This window comes from Alosa pseudoharengus, unplaced genomic scaffold, assembly GCF_046254945.1.
Source record: "Alosa pseudoharengus isolate Yale_2024_CS ecotype anadromous, Long Island Sound unplaced genomic scaffold, YU_APseudo_1.1 YU_APseudo_1.1_scf_22, whole genome shotgun sequence".
Taxonomy (NCBI): Eukaryota; Metazoa; Chordata; class Actinopteri; order Clupeiformes; family Clupeidae; genus Alosa; species Alosa pseudoharengus.
Genome location: NW_027468680.1, coordinates 30,430,898 through 30,452,820, shown reverse-complemented (window position 1 = coordinate 30,452,820; position 21,923 = coordinate 30,430,898). Strand labels below are relative to the sequence as shown.

Sequence of the window (21,923 nt, the reverse complement as noted above, 5' to 3'; positions counted from 1 at the left end):
AGAGCAAGAGTGTATCATGTTGCGTGTGATTGCACCTTGTCCTCAATGTGTCCATCTTTAAAGACCAGGGTGAAGGGCGTGATGTGCTCCTTCCTCATCAGCTCACTGCTGCGCACCTCGATGGCTCGCATGATGCGCTTGTTGATCTCCCGTGAGCCAGAGTTCCCTGCTGTGATCTGACTGGGCAGCTGCACCAACGAGCCATTAGTGAACGTTGCCAAGATCTACAGAACATGAACACAGTATTATATCTGAATTAAACATTTTTCAGCTAAGTAGCTATGGGTTTGGTTAGGACTGGATGGGAGACCTCCTGAGAAAACTAAGTTGCTGCTGGAATTGGTGTTGGCAGGCAGGTAGGGGGTCTTCTCTCTGGTCACAGAACAATCCCATTGTCTCTGTCCAGTCATGGAGACACTGCTCTGTAGGAGATGAACTTTAACTGACTCACTGAGGTGAGGTCATAATAGATCCCATGCCAATCAGTGCAAAGAATAGGGTGTTTCCCTATTCCCTATCCCTATGTCCTGGCTCAATTCCCAACCTGGCTCATTCCATCTGACCATTGTAGGGGACTACAACTACTTAACTAATGTTACTTCTATAGTGGAATATACCATAGTAAGCGATTGACACTAAATTTGAAAAGCTTTCTCTGTTGAATCTGCTATGAACTACTTTAACCTGATCAGTTAAAGAGTAAACTGTGTGAGTGCCAATGTAGAGGTCATGAGCATACTTTATCCAGGCAACCTCAGAGTCCCATGTGCCAAATCAGCATTAATTTAATCAGAGTTAGGCCCATTAGGTAAGGATGAGAGCATCTGATCCAGCAGCAGGGTAGATCCCCTTGATCAGTGCTGGGATTGCCCATAGATTCAGTGCAACACTACAGGGGGTAGAACTGTGGCCTCTTAACTGTATCTTCTATTGCTACTTTGTGTGGTTTTCATGTTCGTCTTTGAGTCAGGGGGTGTGCTTAAATAACATTCCATCATAGTCATTTGAAATAAGTTGTGCCCATTTGGAGAGAGCACTTAATCTGTATCATCTTCTTAGTGCACCCAGGTACCAGCTTCGGCTGGGGGCAACCTGCAATGTACTGAGGTCCCATCCAAGGGGGAGTCAATGACTCTCATCCACCCAGCACCACAGAAACCAGGTACAAGCACTAGACCTATTAGCCTTCATGGCTAGAGAAAGCTACATTGTGGCAATGGGCTTCCTCCTCTTCCCTATATTTGAGATTATGGGTCGAAGGGTTGAAGTGTCCTTGAGCATGATACTTAACCCCAAAGTGCTCCCGATGTGCAGGTTGGCACCTTGCATGGCAGCCTCTGCCATATGTGTGTGTGTGAATGGGTAAAGCAATTGGAGTGAAGAGCGCTATATAAAATGCAGTCCATTTACCATTTACCAATAAAAGCAGGGGGTTAGCATTCCAACTGGCCGCCACCATCTTTAAATATGGCTTTCGACATGTGTTCACTTCTGGCACCATGTACAAACAAGCTAATTAATTAAGTGCTACATTTCCGATGGCCACAAATTATGCCATCTGTGTAGACTGGTGGTTGAGATGGTAATTTGCTGCTGGGAGGATCAACCAATCCACATGGACAACAAAAGTTGTGCACATCATTATCTACAAATTATATCATCCATGTGGATTGGCCGATCCTCTCGGCAGGAAATTGCCAGCTCCAACATCAATCTGAAGTGATGATATACCACTTAATTCATCTAACTCCATCTAAACACCTAATTGGCCAACATGGTGCCGGCAACGAGCCCTAGCAGCATCATAGTTGGCCCCACAAGGCTTCCGTTTTAACATTCCATATGTTATCTTAATGCAGAGGAAGTAGATTGGGAACCAAATAGAACGTTCAAGCATTGTTTTTGTTTACCTTGTTGAAAGGGTCTATAGAGTTGCAACAGCTAGGGAATCGAATGTTCTGAGCTATTCTGTTAGCGATTGGGCCCAAGGTGGTCACGTGTTTCATGGACCCCATGTTTCCTCTCAACATTCAGCAGATCCCCATTGACATAGTACAGTGAACAGAGGAAAACTTGGAAAAAGCAATTATTTATTTAAAAAATGGCGAACTGTTGCGCGTGTGACTGCGGTGCAGCACCGGGAAGTGGAAAACCGTTGCACAATTTTCCCTGTGATTCAAAAAGGCAGAAAGTATGGGAGCAGAAGGTCAAGAGACAAAACTGGAAGGCTAATAATTATTCAATATTGTAAAGTGATAGCCTAGAAATCTAGACGCACCCTAGCGGCAGCCAGGGCTAGTCTAGCAACTCTCCGTTGGCTTGTGAGCTCGAAAAATTAAACTTCTATCAGGCCAATAAAAATTGTGTATAGTTAGGTGGGCTTAACATAATGATTGATGGCAGAGTTGCAACGGTTTGACTTGAATTCCCTGCTACTTGAAAACAAATAAGATGGATGTTGCTGTTGGCGAACAGTGTGACACGAGTTAAGCTTTTATTAAGTTGGCAAACGTTTGAACTAGCCAACTAGCTCCGCTGGTGGGAAACGCATGGGACTCATAGCGCTGCCGCTGTCCTATTGCGTGCAGAGGGAATTTGAAAGACAATCGATTATCCCGCCCAGCGAAGCGAGCACAGCGAACGGAAGGCTAGTAAAGTGAGGTAAATGTCAATTTCTCTCTTCGACTTATGATAACTGCGACTGATGATAGCGGCCGCGTTCACGTATTGCTGGGGGCAAACACCTTACTGTCTATGGGCAACACTCGCCAGCAATCAGAGACACCTGGCTGATTTCCAGTCACATGTTTCTCCATTGGCCTCCAGTGATTGTTGCCCCCACCAATATGGTGGCGCTATTTACGTACGAGGCCAATGCGGTATCTAGCTTTCTAATATCAATGGGCGTTACTTCTTCCCTTTCTCCAGTTCTACTGTATATAATATCTCCATGAGGAGCACATAAAACCCCAAAACGAAATGCCATTCAAGTGAATTTATGTGAATTTCAAGTGAACACTGAACCATGGCCGGATCTAGAATAGGGCTGGGAGGGGCAATGCCCCCCCAAATATTTCTTCTGCCCCACCTAATTGGTCAATTTTAATTGACAGCTATTGAATCTGCCAATCACACTTTTCTAATTCGTCCCGTCTGAATTTCGAGGGTGCTGATTTGCTGGTTGGATAGTATAAATACCGGAGCAGCAGCGTTCCTCTACCATTCCACACTGTGTGCATCACTTGCTGTTTCATACTTCAGTAGAGAGGGCTTAGCTATATTTCAATAAAGGCTAGCCTACTAGATGTATAGATTCTTGTTGCTGGTTTAAATAAAGACCTTTATAGTGTTAGTGTTTGTATTATCCTCGTTTTGAATAAGGTTTGTTTTTTAGCTAATGTGCATGTTAGCTTTCTAAGGTGATCTAGCCAGTTAGTTTGTTAACATTGGTCATTCCTTAACTGTGTTATAAGCAGGGTGGGGATTTTACTTTCGTCCAATCTCTAAATTTCCCTTTATCTCCAAAATTCTGGAAAAGGTGGTCTTGATGCAACTTTCTGAAGTGTTAAAGGACAATAGCATCCTGGAGAAATTTCAGTCAGGTTTTCGTCCTATGCATAGCACTGAAACTGCTCTTATCAGGGTAACCAATGATCTACTAATGGCAGCTGATTCTGGTGAGCACTGAATGCTCACCAGAATGGGTTGGCATAACGGGTCCTGCTTTGGACTGGTTCATATCCTATTTGTCCAACAGGAAATTTTTTGTTTCAATAGGTAATTGTACTTCCTCTACCTCAGCTATTACTTGCGGTGTTCCCCAAGGTTCAATTTTAGGACCAATATTGTTTTCCCTGTATATGTTACCTCTAGGCCACATAATTCGCCGCCATAACATATCATTTCACTGCTATGCTGATGACACACAGCTGTACCTCTCAGTCAAACCAAACATGCTTAACAAGCTAACTGTACTGCAGGATTGCATAGCTGATGTAAAAGACTGGATGTCTCAGAATTTCCTACAGCTTAACTCTGACAAAACAGAAGTCCTTTTCATTGGCCCTGACAAAGTCTATAATCAAGCTAAGACTTTTCTTGGAAATTTAGCCTCAAATAACAAGACTACTTCTAGAGACTTAGGGGTTTTATTTGATACAGATTTAAAATTTGACCAACATGTAAAACTCCTTGTGCAGTCCTGTTATTATCAACTGAGAAACATTTCCAAAATCAGATCAATGCTTTCTTTAAAGGACACAGAGAGAATTATACATGCATTTGTCTCATCTAGACTTGATTACTGCAACGCCTTATTCACCTGTTTAAATCGTCATTCCATCTCTCGTTTACAAACTGTTCAGAATTCAGCAGCCAGACTTTTGACAAAGTCTAAATTTAGGGAACACATCACCCCAGTTCTGGCCAATCTTCACTGGTTGCCAGAGAGTTTTAGGATTGATTTTAAAATCCTCCTTATTACCTATAAAGCATTACATGGTTTGGCACCTGACTATTTAACAGATTTATTAACCCCCTACTGTCCAGCTCGGCCCCTCAGATCCTCCAGCCTGGGACTTTTAGTTGTTCCAGAAAGTAAACTGTCAACTAGGGGTGACCGATCATTTGCAGTTAGAGCACCCAAGCTTTGGAACAGCCTCCCTTATAACATCAAATCTGCACCATCTGTGGCTGGTTTTAAATCTAGTCTAAAGACCCACTTATATAAAATTGCTTTCCTTAAATAGTGAATGATTCCACTCATGTCTCTGCTAATTTATTATCATTATTATCATTTCTGTTTGTTTATTTTGTCTTGGGTACTATACTGTATACCTTTTCTATTTTCTTTTTTATATATATTTAGTTAAGTTTGTGTTTGTAGTTTGGTAGTTTACTATTTTATAATTTTTATTATTATTATTATTACTATTATTACAGTGCATGAAAATGCACTGTACTGTTCTTCCTAGGCTTCTTCTTCTTCTTCTTCTTATTACAGTGCATGAAAATGCACTGTACTGTTCTTCCTAGGCTTCTTATTACAGTGCATGAAAATGCACTGTACTGTTCTTCCTAGGCTTCTTCTTATTACAGTGCATGAAAATGCACTGTACTGTTCTTCCTAGGCTTCTTCTTATTACAGTGCATGAAAATGCACTGTACTGTTCTTCCTAGGCTTCTTCTTATTCTTCTTCTTCTTCTAACGCATTTAATGCAGCTTCAACCGTTTAACGTAGAAACTTCATTCAAACTTTGTTACGTAGGTCTTACTTGGGATAAGAGTGCTATGTATTTTTCATCTTTGTAACTTTTATACTTTTTAAACTATTAATTAAAAACTATCAAAATTTCCCCATTGACTTAACATTGCCCTTTATGACATCACAGCAATTAGAATCCTGTGGCAGGTGTTCGGGCCACCTGGATCAACTGCCACTTTCAGGCTTTAAGCATACAAACTGGCCCTATTAAGACTACACATCCTGTTCAACTGCTTCCTCTGCCAAAAACTGTTTCAAAATAAAAGTCCTCACTACAATATTTCACTGTTAAACAATTTAACCCTTTAAACTACTGAACTTTTTAACTGTTCAGCCATTGTAACTGTTACTTGTCATCAACTATGACTCCTACCCACTGTAGCTAGTTAGCATGGTTAACATAGTTAGCATGTTAGCATGCTAGCACGCTAGCATGTTAGCATGCTAATTAGCATTTTTAGCAAAACTGCTAAAAATGATTAGCTAAGTTAGCTAAGTCACATGGTTAGCATAGTTAGCATGCTAACATGTTAGCATGCTAGTTAGCATTTTTAGCAAAACTGCTAAAAATGATTAGCTAAGTTAGCTAAGTCACATGGTTAGCATAGTTAGCATGCTAACATGTTAGCATGCTAGTTAGCATTTTTTGCAAAACTGCTAAAAATGATTAGCTAAGTTAGCTAAGTCACATGGTTAGCATAGTTAACATGCTAGCATGTTAGCATGCTAGTTAGCATTTTTTGCAAAACTGCTAAAAATGATTAGCTAAGTTAGCTAAGTCACATGGTTAACATAGTTAGCATGTTAGCATTGCTAACATGCTAGTTAGCATAACTACTAAAAATGAAAACATTAGCTAAGTTAACTAAGTTAAGTATTATCCACCTATTTAACCGTTCAATCATTTCAACTATATTAAACCTTATCTACCAAGCAAATCATTTAACCATATAAACTATCCACCTATTTAACTGTTCAGTCACTCCAACTATATTAAACCTCATCTACCTAGCAACCAATATAGTTTGTTTTTACTCTGTATGATATTTTACATAATATTTTTTGCATTTTCATGCACTGTATTTCCTTCAGGAAATGCTTTTCTAGTTCTTCTTCTTCTTCTAACGCATTTAATGCAGCTTCAACCGTTTAACGTAGAAACTTCATTCAAACTTTGTTACGTAGGTCTTACTTGGGATAAGAGTGCTATGTATTTTTCATCTTTGTAACTTTTATACTTTTTAAACTATTAATTAAAAACTATCAAAATTTCCCCATTGACTTAACATTGCCCTTTATGACATCACAGCAATTAGAATCCTGTGGCAGGTGTTCGGGCCACCTGGATCAACTGCCACTTTCAGGCTTTAAGCATACAAACTGGCCCTATTAAGACTACACATCCTGTTCAACTGCTTCCTCTGCCAAAAACTGTTTCAAAATAAAAGTCCTCACTACAATATTTCACTGTTAAACAATTTAACCCTTTAAACTACTGAACTTTTTAACTGTTCAGCCATTGTAACTGTTACTTGTCATCAACTATGACTCCTACCCACTGTAGCTAGTTAGCATGGTTAACATAGTTAGCATGCTAGCATGTTAGCATGCTAGCATGTTAACATGCTAGTTAGCATTTTTTGCAAAACTGCTAAAAATGATTAGCTAAGTTAGCTAAGTTAGCTAAGTCACATGGTTAGCATAGTTAGCATGTTAGCATGCTAGCATGCTAGTTAGCATTTTTTGCAAAACTGCTAAAAATGATTAGCTAAGTTAGCTAAGTCACATGGTTAGCATAGTTAGCATGCTAGCATGCTAACATGCTAGTTAGCATTTTTTGCAAAACTGCTAAAAATGATTAGCTAAGTTAGCTAAGTCACATGGTTAGCATAGTTAGCATGCTAGCATGTTAGCATGCTAGTTAGCATTTTTTGCAAAACTGCTAAAAATGATTAGCTAAGTTAGCTAAGTCACATGGTTAGCATAGTTAGCATGCTAGCATGTTAGTATGCTAGTTAGCATTTTTTGCAAAACTGCTAAAAATGATTAGCTAAGTTAGCTAAGTCACATGGTTAGCATAGTTAGCATGCTAGCATGTTAGCATGCTAGTTAGCATTTTTTGCAAAACTGCTAAAAATGATTAGCTAAGTTAGCTAAGTCACATGGTTAGCATAGTTAGCATGCTAGCATGCTAGTTAGCATTTTTTGCAAAACTGCTAAAAATGATTAGCTAAGTTAGCTAAGTCACATGGTTAGCATAGTTAGCATACTAGCATGTTAGCATGCTAGTTAGCATTTTTAGCAAAACTGTTAAAAATGATTAGCTAAGTTAGCTAAGTAACATGATTAACATAGTTAGCATGCTAGTATATTAGCATGCTAGTTAGCATAGTAACTTGGTTAACATTATTATCTTTGTTAACATAGTTAGCATAACTACTAGCAAACATTAGAGCCATTCCAACTGTCAGTTATCGTCAACTATCTACCTAAATAATTTAACCATTTAAACTATCCACCTATTGAACTGTTCAGTCATTCCAACTATATTAAACCTCATCTACTTAGCAACCAATATAGTTTGTTTTTACTCTGTATGATATTTTACATCATATTTTTTGCATTTTCATGCACTGTATTTCCTTCAGGAAATGCTTTTCTAGTTCTTATTCTTCTTCTTCTTCTAACGCGCTTAATACAGCTTCAACCGTTTAACGTAGAAACTTCATTCAAACTGCGTTGCGTAGGTCTTACTTATGACATGGGTGCTATGTATTTTTCATCTTTGTAACTTTTATACTTTTTAAACTATTAATTAAAAACTAATCAAAATTTCCCCATTGACTTAACATTATGATTATGACATCACAATACAGCCGTTAAGCAATTAGAATCCTATGGCAGGTGTTCGGGCCACCTGGATCAACTGCCAGTTTCAGGCTTTAAGCATACAAACTGGCCCTATTAAGACTACACATCCTGTTCAACTGCTTCCTCTGCCAAAAACTGTTTCAAAATAAAAGTCCTCACTACAATATTTCACTGTTAAACAATTTAACCCTTTAAACTACTGAACTTTTTAACTGTTCAGCCATTGTAACTGTTACTTGTCATCAACTATGACTCCTACCCACTGTAGCTAGTTAGCATGGTTAGCATAGTTAGCATGCTAGCATGTTAGCATGCTAGCATGTTAGCATGCTAGTTAGCATTTTTTACAAAACTGCTAAAAATGATTAGCTAAGTTAGCTAAGTCACATGGTTAGCATAGTTAGCATGCTAACATGTTAGCATGCTAGTTAGCATTTTTTACAAAACTGCTAAAAATGATTAGCTAAGTTAGCTAAGTCACATGGTTAGCATAGTTAGCATGCTAGCATGTTAGCATGCTAGTTAGCATTTTTTACAAAACTGCTAAAAATGATTAGCTAAGTTAGCTAAGTCACATGGTTAGCATAGTTAGCATGCTAACATGTTAGCATGCTAGTTAGCATTTTTTACAAAACTGCTAAAAATGATTAGCTAAGTTAGCTAAGTCACATGGTTAGCATAGTTAGCATGCTAGCATACTTAGCATGCTAGCATACTTAGCATGCTAACATGTTAGCATGCTAGTTAGCATAGTTAGCAAAACTGCTAAAAATGATTAGCTAGATTAGCTAAGTCACATGGTTAACATAGTTAGCATGTTAGCATTGCTAACTACTAAAAATGCATTAGCTAAGTTAACTAAGTTAAGTATTGTCCACCCATTTAACCGTTCAATCATTCCAACTTTATTAAACCTTATCTTCCAAGCAAATCATTTAACCATATAAACTATCCACCTATTTAACTGTTCAGTCACTCCAACTATATTAAACCTCATCTACCTAGCAACCAATATAGTTTGTTTTTACTCTGTATGATATTTTACATCATATTTTTTGCATTTTCATGCACTGTATTTCCTTCAGGAAATGCTTTTCTAGTTCTTCTTCTTCTAACGCACTTAATGCAGCTTCAACCGTTTAACGTAGAAACTTCATTCAAACTATGTTACGTAGGTCTTACTTAGGACATGGGTGCTTTGTATTTTTCAGCTTTGTAACTTTTATACTTTTTAAACTATTAATTAAAAACTGTTCAAAATTTCCCCATAGACTTAACATGGACTGATGACATCACAATAGAGCCGTTAAGCAATTAGAATCCTATGGCAGGTGTTCGGGCCAGCTGCATCAACTGCCAGTCTCAGGCTTTAAGCATACAAACTGGCCCTATTAAGACTACACATCCTGTTCAACTGCTTCCTCTGTCAAAAACTGTTTCAAAATAAAAGTCCTCACTACAATATTTCACTGTTAAACAATTTAACCCTTTAAACTACTGAACTTTTTAACTGTTCAGCCATTGTAACTGTTACTTGTCATCAACTATGACTCCTACCCACTGTAGCTAGTTAGCTAAGTTAGCTAAGTAACATGGTTAGCATAGTTAGCATGCTAGCATGTTAGCATGCTAGTTAGCATTTTTAGCAAAACTGCTAAAAATGATTAGCTAAGTTAGCTAAGTCACATGGTTAGCATAGTTAGCATGCTAACATGTTAGCATGCTAGTTAGCATTTTTTGCAAAACTGCTAAAAATTATTAGCTAAGTTAGCTAAGTCACATGGTTAGCATAGTTAGCATGCTAACATGTTAGCATGCTAGTTAGCATGTTTTGCAAAACTGCTAGAAATGATTAGCTAAGTTAGCTAAGTCACATGGTTAGCATAGTTAGCATGCTAACATTTTAGCATGCTAGTTAGCATTTTTTGCAAAACTGCTAAAAATAATTAGCTAAGTTAGCTAAGTCACATGGTTAGCATAGTTAGCATGTTAGCATGCTAGTTAGCATAACTGTTAAAAATGTTTAGTGAAGTTAGCTAAGTCACATGGTTAATATAATTAGCATGTTAGCATGCTAATTAACATAGTTATCATAACTAATAACAATGATTAGCTAGGTTAGCTAAGTCATATGGTTAGCATAGTTAACATTTTAACATTGTTAGCATGCTAGTTAGCATGGTTACTTGGTTAACATTATTATCTTTGTTAACATAGTTAGCATAACTACTAGCAAACATTGGAGCCATTCCAACTGTTAGTTATCGTCAACTATCTGCCTAAATAATTTAACCATTTCAATTATCAACCTATTTAACTGTTCAGTCATTCCAACTATAGTAAACCTTATCTACCAAGCAAATAATTTAACCATATGAACTCATCATATTTTTGCGTTTTCATGCACTATATTTCCTTCAGGAAATGCTTTTTACAGTGCATGAAAATGCACTGTACTGTTCTTCCTAGGCTTCTTATTCTTCTTCTTCTAACGCAATTAATGCAGCTTCAACCGTTTAACGTAGAAACTTCATTCAAACTATGTTACGTAGGTCTTACTTAGGACATGGGTGCTTTGTATTTTTCAGCTTTGTAACTTTTATACTTTTTAAACTATTAATTAAAAACTGTTCAAAATTTCCCCATAGACTTAACATGGGCTGATGACATCACAATAGAGCCGTTAAGCAATTAGAATCCTATGGCAGGTGTTCGGGCCAGCTGCATCAACTGCCAGTCTCAGGCTTTAAGCATACAAACTGGCCCTATTAAGACTACACATCCTGTTCAACTGCTTCCTCTGCCAAAAACTGTTTCAAAATAAAAGTCCTCACTACAATATTTCACTGTTAACAATTTAACCCTTTAAACTACTGAACTTTTATCTGTTCAGCCATTGTAACTGTTACTTGTCATCAACTATGACTCCTACCCACTGTAGCTAGTTAGCTAAGATAGCTAAGTAACTTGGTTAGCATAGTTAGCATGCTAGCATGTTAGCATGCTAGTTAGCATGCTAGTTAGCATTTTTAGCAAAACTGTTAAAAACGATTAGCTAAGTTAGCTAAGTCACATGGTTAGCATAGTTAGCATGCTAACATGTTAGCATGCTAGTTAGCATTTTTTGCAAAACTGCTAAAAATGATTAGCTAAGTTAGCTAAGTCACATGGTTAGCATAGTTAGCATGCTAACATGTTAGCATGCTAGTTAGCATTTTTTGCAAAACTGCTAAAAATGATTAGCTAAGTTAGCTAAGTCATATGGTTAGCATAGTTAGCATGCTAGCATGTTAGCATGCTAGTTAGCATTTTTTAGCAAAACTGCTAAAAATGATTAGCTAAGTTAGCTAAGTCACATGGTTAGCATGTTAGCATGCTAGCATGTTAGCATGCTAGTTAGCATTACTGTTAAAAATGATAAGCGAAGTTAGCTAAGTCACATGGTTAACATAATTAGCATGTTAGCATGTTAATTAGCATAGTTATCATAACTAATAAACATTATTAGCTAGGTTAGCTAAGTCATATGGTTAGCATAGTTAACATTTTAATATTGTTAACATGCTAGTTAGCATAGTTACTTGGTTACCATTATTATCTTTAACATAGTTAGCATAACTACTAGCAAACATTGGAGCCATTCCAACTGTTAGTTATCGTCAACTATCTGCCTAAATAATTTAACCATTTCAATTATCAACCTATTTAACTGTTCAGTCATTCCAACTATAGTAAACCTTATCTACCAAGCAAATAATTTAACCATATGAACTCATCATATTTTTGCATTTTCATGCACTGTATTTCCTTCAGGAAATGCTTTTCTAGTCTAGTTATTTTTCTTCTTCTAACGCAGTTAATGCAGCTTCAACCGTTTAACGTAGAAACTTCATTCAAACTATGTTGCGTAAGTCTTACTTAGGACATGTGGGCTATGTATTTTTCATCTTTGTAACTTTTATACTTTTTAAACTATTAATTAAAAACTACTCAAAATTTCCCCATAGACTTAACATGGGCTGATGACATCACAATGGACTAATTAACTTGATTTGCACCTGGTATCATCTTCCAGCTGCTCATCTAGGCCCCATCAAAGAATCAGTTCAACTGATTGCACCTGTATCAACTGCTTTCTACTGAACTAGACCAACTCTCTCTGTCTCTCCATTCTACAAGGATATAAGACACATTTCCTCCAACTTTCTATCCATTCATCCTCTTCAAACCATTCACTCATCCACCCATTAAACTATCCATCAACATCCATTAAACAATCTGCCTATCAACATCCATTCAACTTTCTGTCTATCAACATCCATTACACTATCTACATTTAACTTTTAAACTATATACTCTGTCTCAGGCTTTAAGCATACAATATGGCTCTATTAAGACTGCCGTTAAGCAATTAGAATCCTATGGCAGGTGTTCGGGCCAGATGCATCAACTGCCAGTCTCAGGCTTTAAGCATACAAACTGGCCCTATTAAGACTACACATCCTGTCCAACTGCTTCCTCTGCCAAAAACTGTTTCAAAATAAAAGTCCTCACTACAATATTTCACTGTTAAACAATTTAACCCTTTAAACTACTGAACTTTTTAACTGTTCAGCCATTGTAACTGTTACTTGTCCTCAACTATGACTCCTACCCACTGTAGCTAGTTAGCTAAGTTAGCTAAGTAACATGGTTAACATAGTTAGCATGCTAGCATGTTAGCATGCTAATTAGCATTTTTAGCAAAACTGCTAAAAATGATTAGCTAAGTTAGCTAAGTAACATGGTTAGCATAATTAGCATGTTAGCATGCTAGTTAGCATTTTTTAGCAAAACTGCTAAAAATGATTAGCTAAGTTAGCTAAGTCACATGGTTAGCATAGTTAGCATGCTAGCATGTTAGCATGCTAGTTAGCATTTTTAGCAAAACTGTTAAAAATGATTAGCTAAGTTAGCTAAGTAAAATGGTTAGCATAGTTAGCATGCTAGCATGTTAACATGCTAGTTAGCATAGTTAGCAAAACTGCTAAAAATTATTAGCTAGATTAGCTAAGTCACATGGTTAACATAGTTAGCATGTTAGCATTGCTAACTACTAAAAATGCATTAGCTAAGTTAACTAAGTTAAGTATTGTCCACATATTTAACCGTTCAATCATTCCAACTATATTAAACCTTATCTTCCAAGCAAATCATTTAACCATATAAACTATCCACCTATTTAACTGTTCAGTCACTCCGACTATATTAAACCTCATCTACCTAGCAACCAATATAGTTTGTTTTTACTCTGTATGATATTTTACATCATATTTTTTGCATTTTCATGCACTGTATTTCCTTCAGGAAATGCTTTTCTAGTTATTGTTGTTATCATTACTATTGTTTTGTTTTTTGCTTTGTTTTGTTTGTTTGTTTGTCTGTAGAGCACTTTGTGCTATATAAAAATAAATAAATTGTATTATTATTATTATTTACGGCGTCCACGTCGTTGCCCCTTGCGTTGGCCATGATGTCCCTTTGAAAACCGGAGGTTCACAGGCCACTGTGGCCTTGGTGCCCCTTTCTTTCTATATTCTGCTTTGCATCCGACTAGCGATTTTTATTTAGCCTATGGCCTGTCAAATTAAGCTTAGCGTTAGCGCAAATTAATTTAGCCTATGTCTTTTACAGAGGAGAATGTGACAGCGCACGGCAAGAAAGAGAGTGCGTCCAAATTCACCCATTCTTTGATGAACTAGCCTACTCCCGATAGCCTACTCTTCACACAGATATTACATGTATCACATCACACGAAAGAGATTTTTCTCAGCTTTTAAACAATGTTAAAAAAGCAAGTTGTTGTGGTAAATGGTTCGCGAGAAAAGTAACTTTAATTTAGTCATGTTACATTCTGCGCCCATCTCCCTACCCATTTATCTCGGTGGAATACTTCACGAATTTTTCCCGAACACATGGCAAACCATATATCAGAAGAAACAGCAGACCTTACCGAACACAAAGGTGTAAAGCATTCCCCTGTATAGTTAGCCATTCCAGAGTAATCCGGTTTTACATTTGCAGCAATGTCTAAATGCATGTCTCCAACTTTGGGCTTCAGGTTTCAGTGTGTTTAAATTGTTCAATACATAATTTCATAACAGGCCACATAGAAAATAAATGTTAAATATAGCCTAGATATCTGTGAATATTAAAAACAGTTCTATGATTAACAGTTCTATGTAATATGTCATGTTTGCTATTAAATAAGGGTTTTAAGGTGAAAAGTAAAGCATTTGTAGGTGAAACTGAGCGGTTTTGTTGCGTGGTGGTGTAAATGTTGTGTGTGTGTGTCGTGTTGTGCCCACCCCAAATTTGCCCCACCCCAATCTGAGCAGCCTAGATCCGGGCCTGCACTGAACTCAGTTCTACTGAACCGTTCAGAGGACTCACACAGTTCATGCCGATGATGTTGTCAAAGGGCAGCTCAGCGCTCCAGGAAGTGTCCTCTCGGCTGGGGCGGCGGACTTTGGGGGGCGAAATGTTTTCCTTTGGTGTTTGGCAGATGAGGAAGGTGTCAATCTTGTGCTTACGCAGAAACTCATTGCGCTCATAGCCGTGCCCTTCCTCTGTCTCGTAGACTCCATCCAGACAGTCGAGGGTGGCCTGTGAGATGTGGATCCTCCTAATGAACGATGAACAGAAAGAGACAATAAGCTACCATGTCTACATCTAAGTTATAAGTAGGGCTGTCAATCGATTTTAAAAAATAATCTAATTAATTACATACTCTGTGATTAATTAATCTAAATTAATCGCATATATAATTTTTGCTGTGATTTTTTTTTTTAAATATTTAAATTCAAATGAATAATTGAATAATCAGCATTAGTGACATTAAAGTTCAAAAACTATTTTATTATTATTTTCACTGTTCAAATAATGGTCATAATAATCTATGATATGACCTAATATGCTGAGGAAATAAATTCAAAAGTGCAAGAAGTTTTTTTTTTCACATGCAAGGCATTTCAGGCCACAGATATAACCTAGGGGACACAATGAAAATAAATTAACACTCCCCTCAATGTCAACACTTGCAGACATTGCAAAGGACTTTATTTTCAACACTTTATTTTTATCAACACCATCAGGCCATTTTTTAAAAGTAAATGTTCCAATCAATGATCTAGGCAGCACATTTTCTTCTCTCTCCTTCATTTTACAGTCTAGACTAGAACGGCTCGGGGTCAAAGGTCATACGGAATCGATTAATCTGCACTAATTTTTTTAATCAGTTATTTTTTCTCAAATTAATTAATCAAAATTAATCAGTTATTTTGACAGCCCTAGTTATTAGTTATGTTGGAGTTATAGAAAAGAGACTAGTGTTAGGATAGGTTAGGGCTAGCCTGGCGAGCCAGACCCACATTATAATGTAGGGTCTGGGCACTCACCGTTCGCAGTGCTCAGTCCGAGGGTCGGGATAATCAGTTGTCTTTCAAATTCCCTCTGCACGCAATAGGACGCAATAGGATATTTGTTTTCAAGTAGCAGGGTATTCAAGCCAAACCGTTGCAACTCTGCCATCAATCATTATGTTAAGCCCAACAAACGACTCTATACACGATTTCAATGCCAGATTTAGTTTCGATTTCTAGAGCTCACAAGTCAACGGAGAGTTGCTAGACTAGCCCTGGCAGCAAATGTAATTTGCTGCATCTAGGGGCGCGTCTAGATTTCTAGGCTAGGTTAGGGCAGTGGTTCTCAAATTTTCTGTCATTCCCCACTTTGGAAATGGGGTATTTTCAAGTCCCACTGAGCCCATCAACTCGGCAAAATGGTTCCTGTCTTGGTCTGCTGGATCAGATGCTATTTTAATTCATATGTTGATCTCTTTATGACTCCGATGTTTGTGTGTGGTGATTTTCTTTTGAATCTATGATCTTGTAAAAAAAAGGTATTATTAAAGATTAACAAAAATAAAACAAAGTTCCTCCTGTTCATCGCGCCCCACCTGACATGTCTCTATTCCCCACTAGTGGGGCCCGCCCCACACTTTGAGAACCACTGGGTTAGGGTCACATGGTAGGGAAAGCACTGACTGACAGGTGGGGCTTCAGTGATGTCACTACCTGGTCACTAATAGGTAATGACACCTGTCCTTTGGTTTGAGGCCTGCTGGAGAAGCATGGCCGAGGTTCTCCCTCCTTTGTTTGTAGCCACTTGTGTATACCTGGAACCGTGGCATTTAGGACAACCTTCTGTTTTGGATTTTACACCATCATTAGGAAACTAGAATAAAACTTGAAAACAACAAAGACACTCGCGCTGTTCCAGTGTGTCAGAGGAGTACCGGGCAGAGAGTGCCAGCACGCCACAGGTATGTTGACCGCTCTCTGAGGCTCCTGCCATGCGGACACACACACACATGCAACACGGTTAGGACCTACTTCAAAGTTCTGCACCACACATAGGGCTAGTGTGTAGGGAACAGTAAGGTTCTATGTTTGTTTGATGCAGGAGGCTTTTAGTTTAGTTTAACCCCTAGACGAAGTTAGAGCCTGTGGCCTTACCACTTCCTAACACTAGAAACAAGAAGGAGGTTTTATTAGATTAGAGAAAATGAAAATAACGTCATTAGAATGAATGAAAACATTTCCTTTTCTTTCTTTCACTTGTATGACATTTTTCTTCAAATGCCCTGTGGACTTTTTACAACTACAGAACAATGTATGTAATACTGATTGATCTGGATGGATCCCTAGCCCTCATCCCCCACACCCCCTTGTGTATCCACATGTGCATTCTACATACACTGTATCCCTGGCATTGGGTTAAGCACCTGGCTCTCCAGCTGAGCTTCAGCAAGATCACTTACCCGGGTATGCCCCCTGCCTCCAGCATGTTGGCCACATCCACGTCCCAGGACCACACATCAAACTGCCACTTCTGGAGGCCCAGGACTCCACAGAGCACGGAGCCCGAGTGGATGCCGATGCGCATGTCCACGTTGTGCTTCAGCTCTCTACGCACATACCTGATACGGCCATAGCAAATAAAGCAAAGTAAAGTGGCTGGTAATAGCAGACTCTTTTATCCATAGTAATATACTGTATAACACAGACCTGCAACATTGGGTCCAGGATTCAAACAAAGTGGCCAGAAACCATTAAAACTTCCAGCGAATGAGCAACACATTTATTTGCTGTTTAACAATGCAGAGAACTATGGGATGTCTCAGCTTTTCGTCAAGATTAGAATAGGGAATAAAATGCTACTATGCTAATGCTAATCTTCTATGCTCTTATAATGGGGTAGAAATAACTGGAGACTAAGTAACTAATGGCAGTCTAATGAAGTGTGGAAGAATCACTACATCAGTGAATGAATCAATCAAACTTTCCAATCTTAATCAACCTAGCACACATTTCAATTCCGGCACAGTGCCTGACAACTTTAAGCTCGGCCTCTTTATAAGGACAGCAACAAGATCAAAACACATTTATTCAAATTTTATATAGCTCATAGATGGATTTATGTTGAGCTACTCAACAATATTTCTGAAGAACAACACAGAGTGTAGTTGGGTGATTCAACCAGCCTAAATCACAAGGGGTGAGAAGGGAGGGAAGTTTGTCAAAAACACTATAATTATCATGACATTTCTGCTATTTGTAGTGTGGTGAAATCAAACACTTCTCCAAAATTTCTGCTTTGCTTTCTAGAGGTGGTGAACTCTGCATTGCCTCACTACAACACTTTCATTGCCATGCCAGAGGACAGTGCTGTGAGTGTGCACACTTCAGCAGAGATATTCTACGCTCAGAAAATCAAATCCTTCGCATATCACATTAACCGGTTTCACTGGGAACATCTACCATAACTGGTGGTGTTTAGCAAGTTCAGATTATTGTTTAGGTTCTGATTATTTTCTTTGGTTTGACGATGACAACTTCTCATACTGCAGAGCTATGGTGATATAGATTTAGATTAAATAAAAAAAATAGCTCAGTGGACAAAAAAGTCCACTCATCCTGGGCACTAAAACTATCATGAGAACCTCCTCAAGATAATCTTGATGATCACTATCTTCCAGTGCCATCTGCGCAGAGGCTCCCTGACCCACCTGATGGTGTTGATCATGGCAAGGCCCATCTCCACACAGCAACGAGCATGGGCCCGCTGGGGTTCAGGGACCCCCGACACACAGTAGTAGCAGTCCCCCAGGATCTTTATCCTCAGGCAGTGATGCTCCTGACAAACCAGCAATGAGACATCTTGATTGATATGAATTTATGGTACTTAAAGTAATCTAGTAAATTATTAGGTAATGTGTTATACTAAACAGCATGGATGTATTCATTTCTCATGTAGTAATAGGGCTGTCATGTGAGGGTATCATACTCTGTTAATGTATGTCCATACTACCAGTTTATACACAAGTCATTATATCTTCAGCTAAGAGTTGACCACTCACAAAATAAGCTTCCTTACCCATTTAGAAATGAATTTAACTGAACATGAAAAATCACAGGGAAAGTACTGACATGCTAGCACCCAGAAGTTTGTTCAAATCAGCCATAAAGGGATCAGTAATCACTGATTTTCAAACATCTATATGGTGCTATTGCGCAAAAGGGCTATGCAAGTTCACTTTTCACTCAAGCTTGGTCTCTTAAGAACAATCTTAAGCCTACCGTACAAACTATTCTCTCTCTATTCTCTCTCTATTCTCTCTCTCTCTCTCTCTCTCTCTGTCACAATCCATTAACCTACATTATGGGCCTTTTATTTTGTCATCTATTAATCTGTAATACTATGATTCTCCTTGCATTTGTGTTCTTGACCAAGAGGTCAAAGACATTAATCTGGAGAAGAGATGAATCATAACCACGCTGAACCTGGTGAGCATTTGGAAACAGTGCTTGTGCATCATTTCCTGTTCTGTAGTTGCAACATTTCTGCTTTTACTTTACATACCTCTGCAAGATGATCGAAACGGCCGAACAGCTCGTTGAGTGTCCGCACCAAGTCCTGGGCAGACATGGTCATTGACATTGTGGTAAACCCCTGTATGTCAGCAAACAGGATACTGAGAGAGAAAAAAAGAAAAAGACATACACTACAGGTCAGGCTCAGGATGCACATAAGGCTTACAGTAATTAATAGAGAGTGGACACAAACTGCCTACGGCTATCAGAGAGATTTTGGAAGGACTTAAAGTAGGATGAAAAGTACCTGACGTCCGTGTAGTGGTGGATGTAGATCTTATGGAACTGCTGAGACAGCAGGTCATCTTCCATGGTGCTAATGTCAGCGATCATCTCCAAGGCAACGAAGCGAGGCAGGATGGACATGACCAAACGCTCCTTCAGAGAGCATTGCAATTAAATTAAATTCAGTTATGGTTCCTGGCATGTTTTGTCCAAAGCCATGTAAAATAATGATACATGAACATTATAATAAAAATCAATTAAATTAAAATTGTTTCAATTTTTTAATAAAATAAGAATATTTTCCTGAGGGCTGTCAGCCTGTTGCATTGCAGTCAGGGAGGGTACTACAGGGAGGAGTTATTATTTGACACTGGGTGAGGTGACTATGTATTCTCACTACTGTCCCTCCTTTTGTAGTCCTCCGGTCCTCTCTTTTGACTCCTGCTGTCCTCTCCTTGTCTTAGCTGCCCTGTTGTGCTTTTATCTACCTGACATGAACTGATGTGAGCAGTACTCCCAGACCTGCTCCTGACCTGTCTGTGGTTCTCCCTCTCCAGCTTGACCCGGCCCTCGATGCAGCGGCGGGTCTCCAGGAAGGCTTGGCGTTGGGCACGGTCTGAGAGGTAGTGGATGAACAGACCTGCTGTGTTCATGCCCATGTACAGCAGTCCCTTTGACATCACCTGAAATCCCCCGAAAATTCTAGTGTTTGTGGTTATAGTTCACATTAATCTGAGTGTCCCATCCTGAATATGATTTCATTCACTCAATTCAATAATTTTGAAAGCATCTATTTCATGTGGTCTTTTTGTGAATATTATTTGCAAGTACACCAGTACTTACAAGCAATATTATTGGTGTACACAATTTTTACTTAATGGTAGCTGAAGATGCTAACAATATAAATGTGACATCCAGTAGTAGCACAGGTGCCAATAAAATGAATATCCATGGCGATATAAATCACTTCAGATAAAACATCTGGTAACAACATTTGAGATCATTTTAAGGCAAACAGAATTCAACAGTGTAGGCAAAAATCTCGGAGGTCACCGGCCCACCGGGGGTTGTACAGATTGCCAGTCCGAGCCTGCTCAGGACTGAGGCATTGCTTAGGAAAACAAAGCTATTTTTGGTATAGAGCCACTTCTGACCAGACCTACTACAGGTGGGTCTCAAAAAATTAGAATATCATGGAAATGTTCATTTTTACCCCCTAATTTAGTTAAAAAAGTGGATCTTTCATATATTCTACATTCATTACATATAAAGTGAAATATATCAAGCCATTTTTGTTGTAATCCTGATGATTACAGCCTACAGCTCATGAAAACAAAAAATGAGTATCTCAAAATATTAGAATAAGGAGGTTATAATACAGAAATGTCGACCTTTTGAAAAGAAATGAACTAATCTGACTAATTTGACTAATCTATAATAGTTCATTTATACACTCAATACTTGTTCTGGCTGCTTTTGCACAAATGACTGCATCAATGTGGCGTGGTATGGAGGCAATCAGCCTGTGGCACTGCTGAGGTGATATGAAAGCCCAGGTTGCATTAATAGCGACCTTAAGGTCATCTGTATTGTTCAGGTAAGGTTGTAAGGTTCAGGTCAGACGATTAAGCAAAGTTATACCATGGTAAGCAAACCAGTTATTAGCAGTTTTGGCACTGTGGACAGGTGCCAAGTCCTGCTGGAAATGGAAATCAGGATCTCCATAAAGTTTTCAGTAGATAGAAGCATGAAGTGCACTAAAATATCCTGGTAGAAGTGCTGCATTGACTCTGGAATGATAAAACACAGTGGACCAACACCAGCAGATGACATGGCACCCCAAATCATAACTGACTATGAAAACATCAAACTGGACTTCAAGCAACTTGGATTCTGTGCCTCTCCACTCTTCCTCCAGACTCTTGAGACATTGATTGGACCCTGATATCCAAATTAAATGCAAATTCTGTTTTTATGTGAAAAGAGGAGTTTGGACCACTGAGCAACGGTCCAGTTCTGTCTCTTCTTAGCCCAGGTAAGACGCTCTAACCTGGTCTCTGATTCAGGAGTGGCTTGACACTAGGAATATGCCACTTGTAGCCCATTTCCTGAACACGTCTGTGCATGGAGGCTCTTGATGCAGACTCTAGCATCTGTCCACTCCTTGTGAAGTTCCCCCATTTTTGAATCGACTTTGCTTGATAATTCTCTGCTGTCAACCTTGTTGCTTGCACACCTTTTCCTACCACACTTTTCCATTCCAGTCAACTTTCCATGAATATGCTTTCATACAGCACTTTGTGAACCTTCTGTGGCTTACACTCCCTGTGGAGGGTGTCCATGAGTGCCTTCTGGACAACTATCAAGTCTGCAGTCTTTCCCATGATTGTGGTTGTGTTTACTGAACCAGACTAAGAGTTTAAAGGCTCAAAACACCGACATTTCTGTATTATAACCTCTTCATTCTAATACTTTGAGATACTCATTTTGGTTTTCAGGACCTGTACATCGTAATCATCAAGATTACAACAAAAAATGGCTTGAAATATTATACACGTTATATGTAATGAATCTAGGCTTACACTTTACT

At 38.6% G+C, this 21,923-nt stretch overlaps 1 protein-coding gene across 1 annotated transcript in view; it reads right to left on the bottom strand.

Annotated features, from left to right (window-relative positions):
* LOC143139212 (adenylate cyclase type 8) overlaps positions 1 to 21,923 on the bottom strand; it is a 35,961-nt gene that overhangs the window by 12,467 nt on the left and 1,571 nt on the right. Inside the window, exons 2-8 of the mRNA XM_076299815.1 lie at positions 19,867 to 20,016; positions 19,356 to 19,486; positions 19,098 to 19,209; positions 18,244 to 18,371; positions 16,996 to 17,154; positions 14,568 to 14,799; positions 36 to 224 (exon numbers count right to left, since the gene is read on the bottom strand). Of these exons, the coding sequence (XP_076155930.1) occupies positions 36 to 224; positions 14,568 to 14,799; positions 16,996 to 17,154; positions 18,244 to 18,371; positions 19,098 to 19,209; positions 19,356 to 19,486; positions 19,867 to 20,016 (1,101 nt within the window). The remainder of the gene's footprint in view (positions 1 to 35; positions 225 to 14,567; positions 14,800 to 16,995; positions 17,155 to 18,243; positions 18,372 to 19,097; positions 19,210 to 19,355; positions 19,487 to 19,866; positions 20,017 to 21,923) is intronic.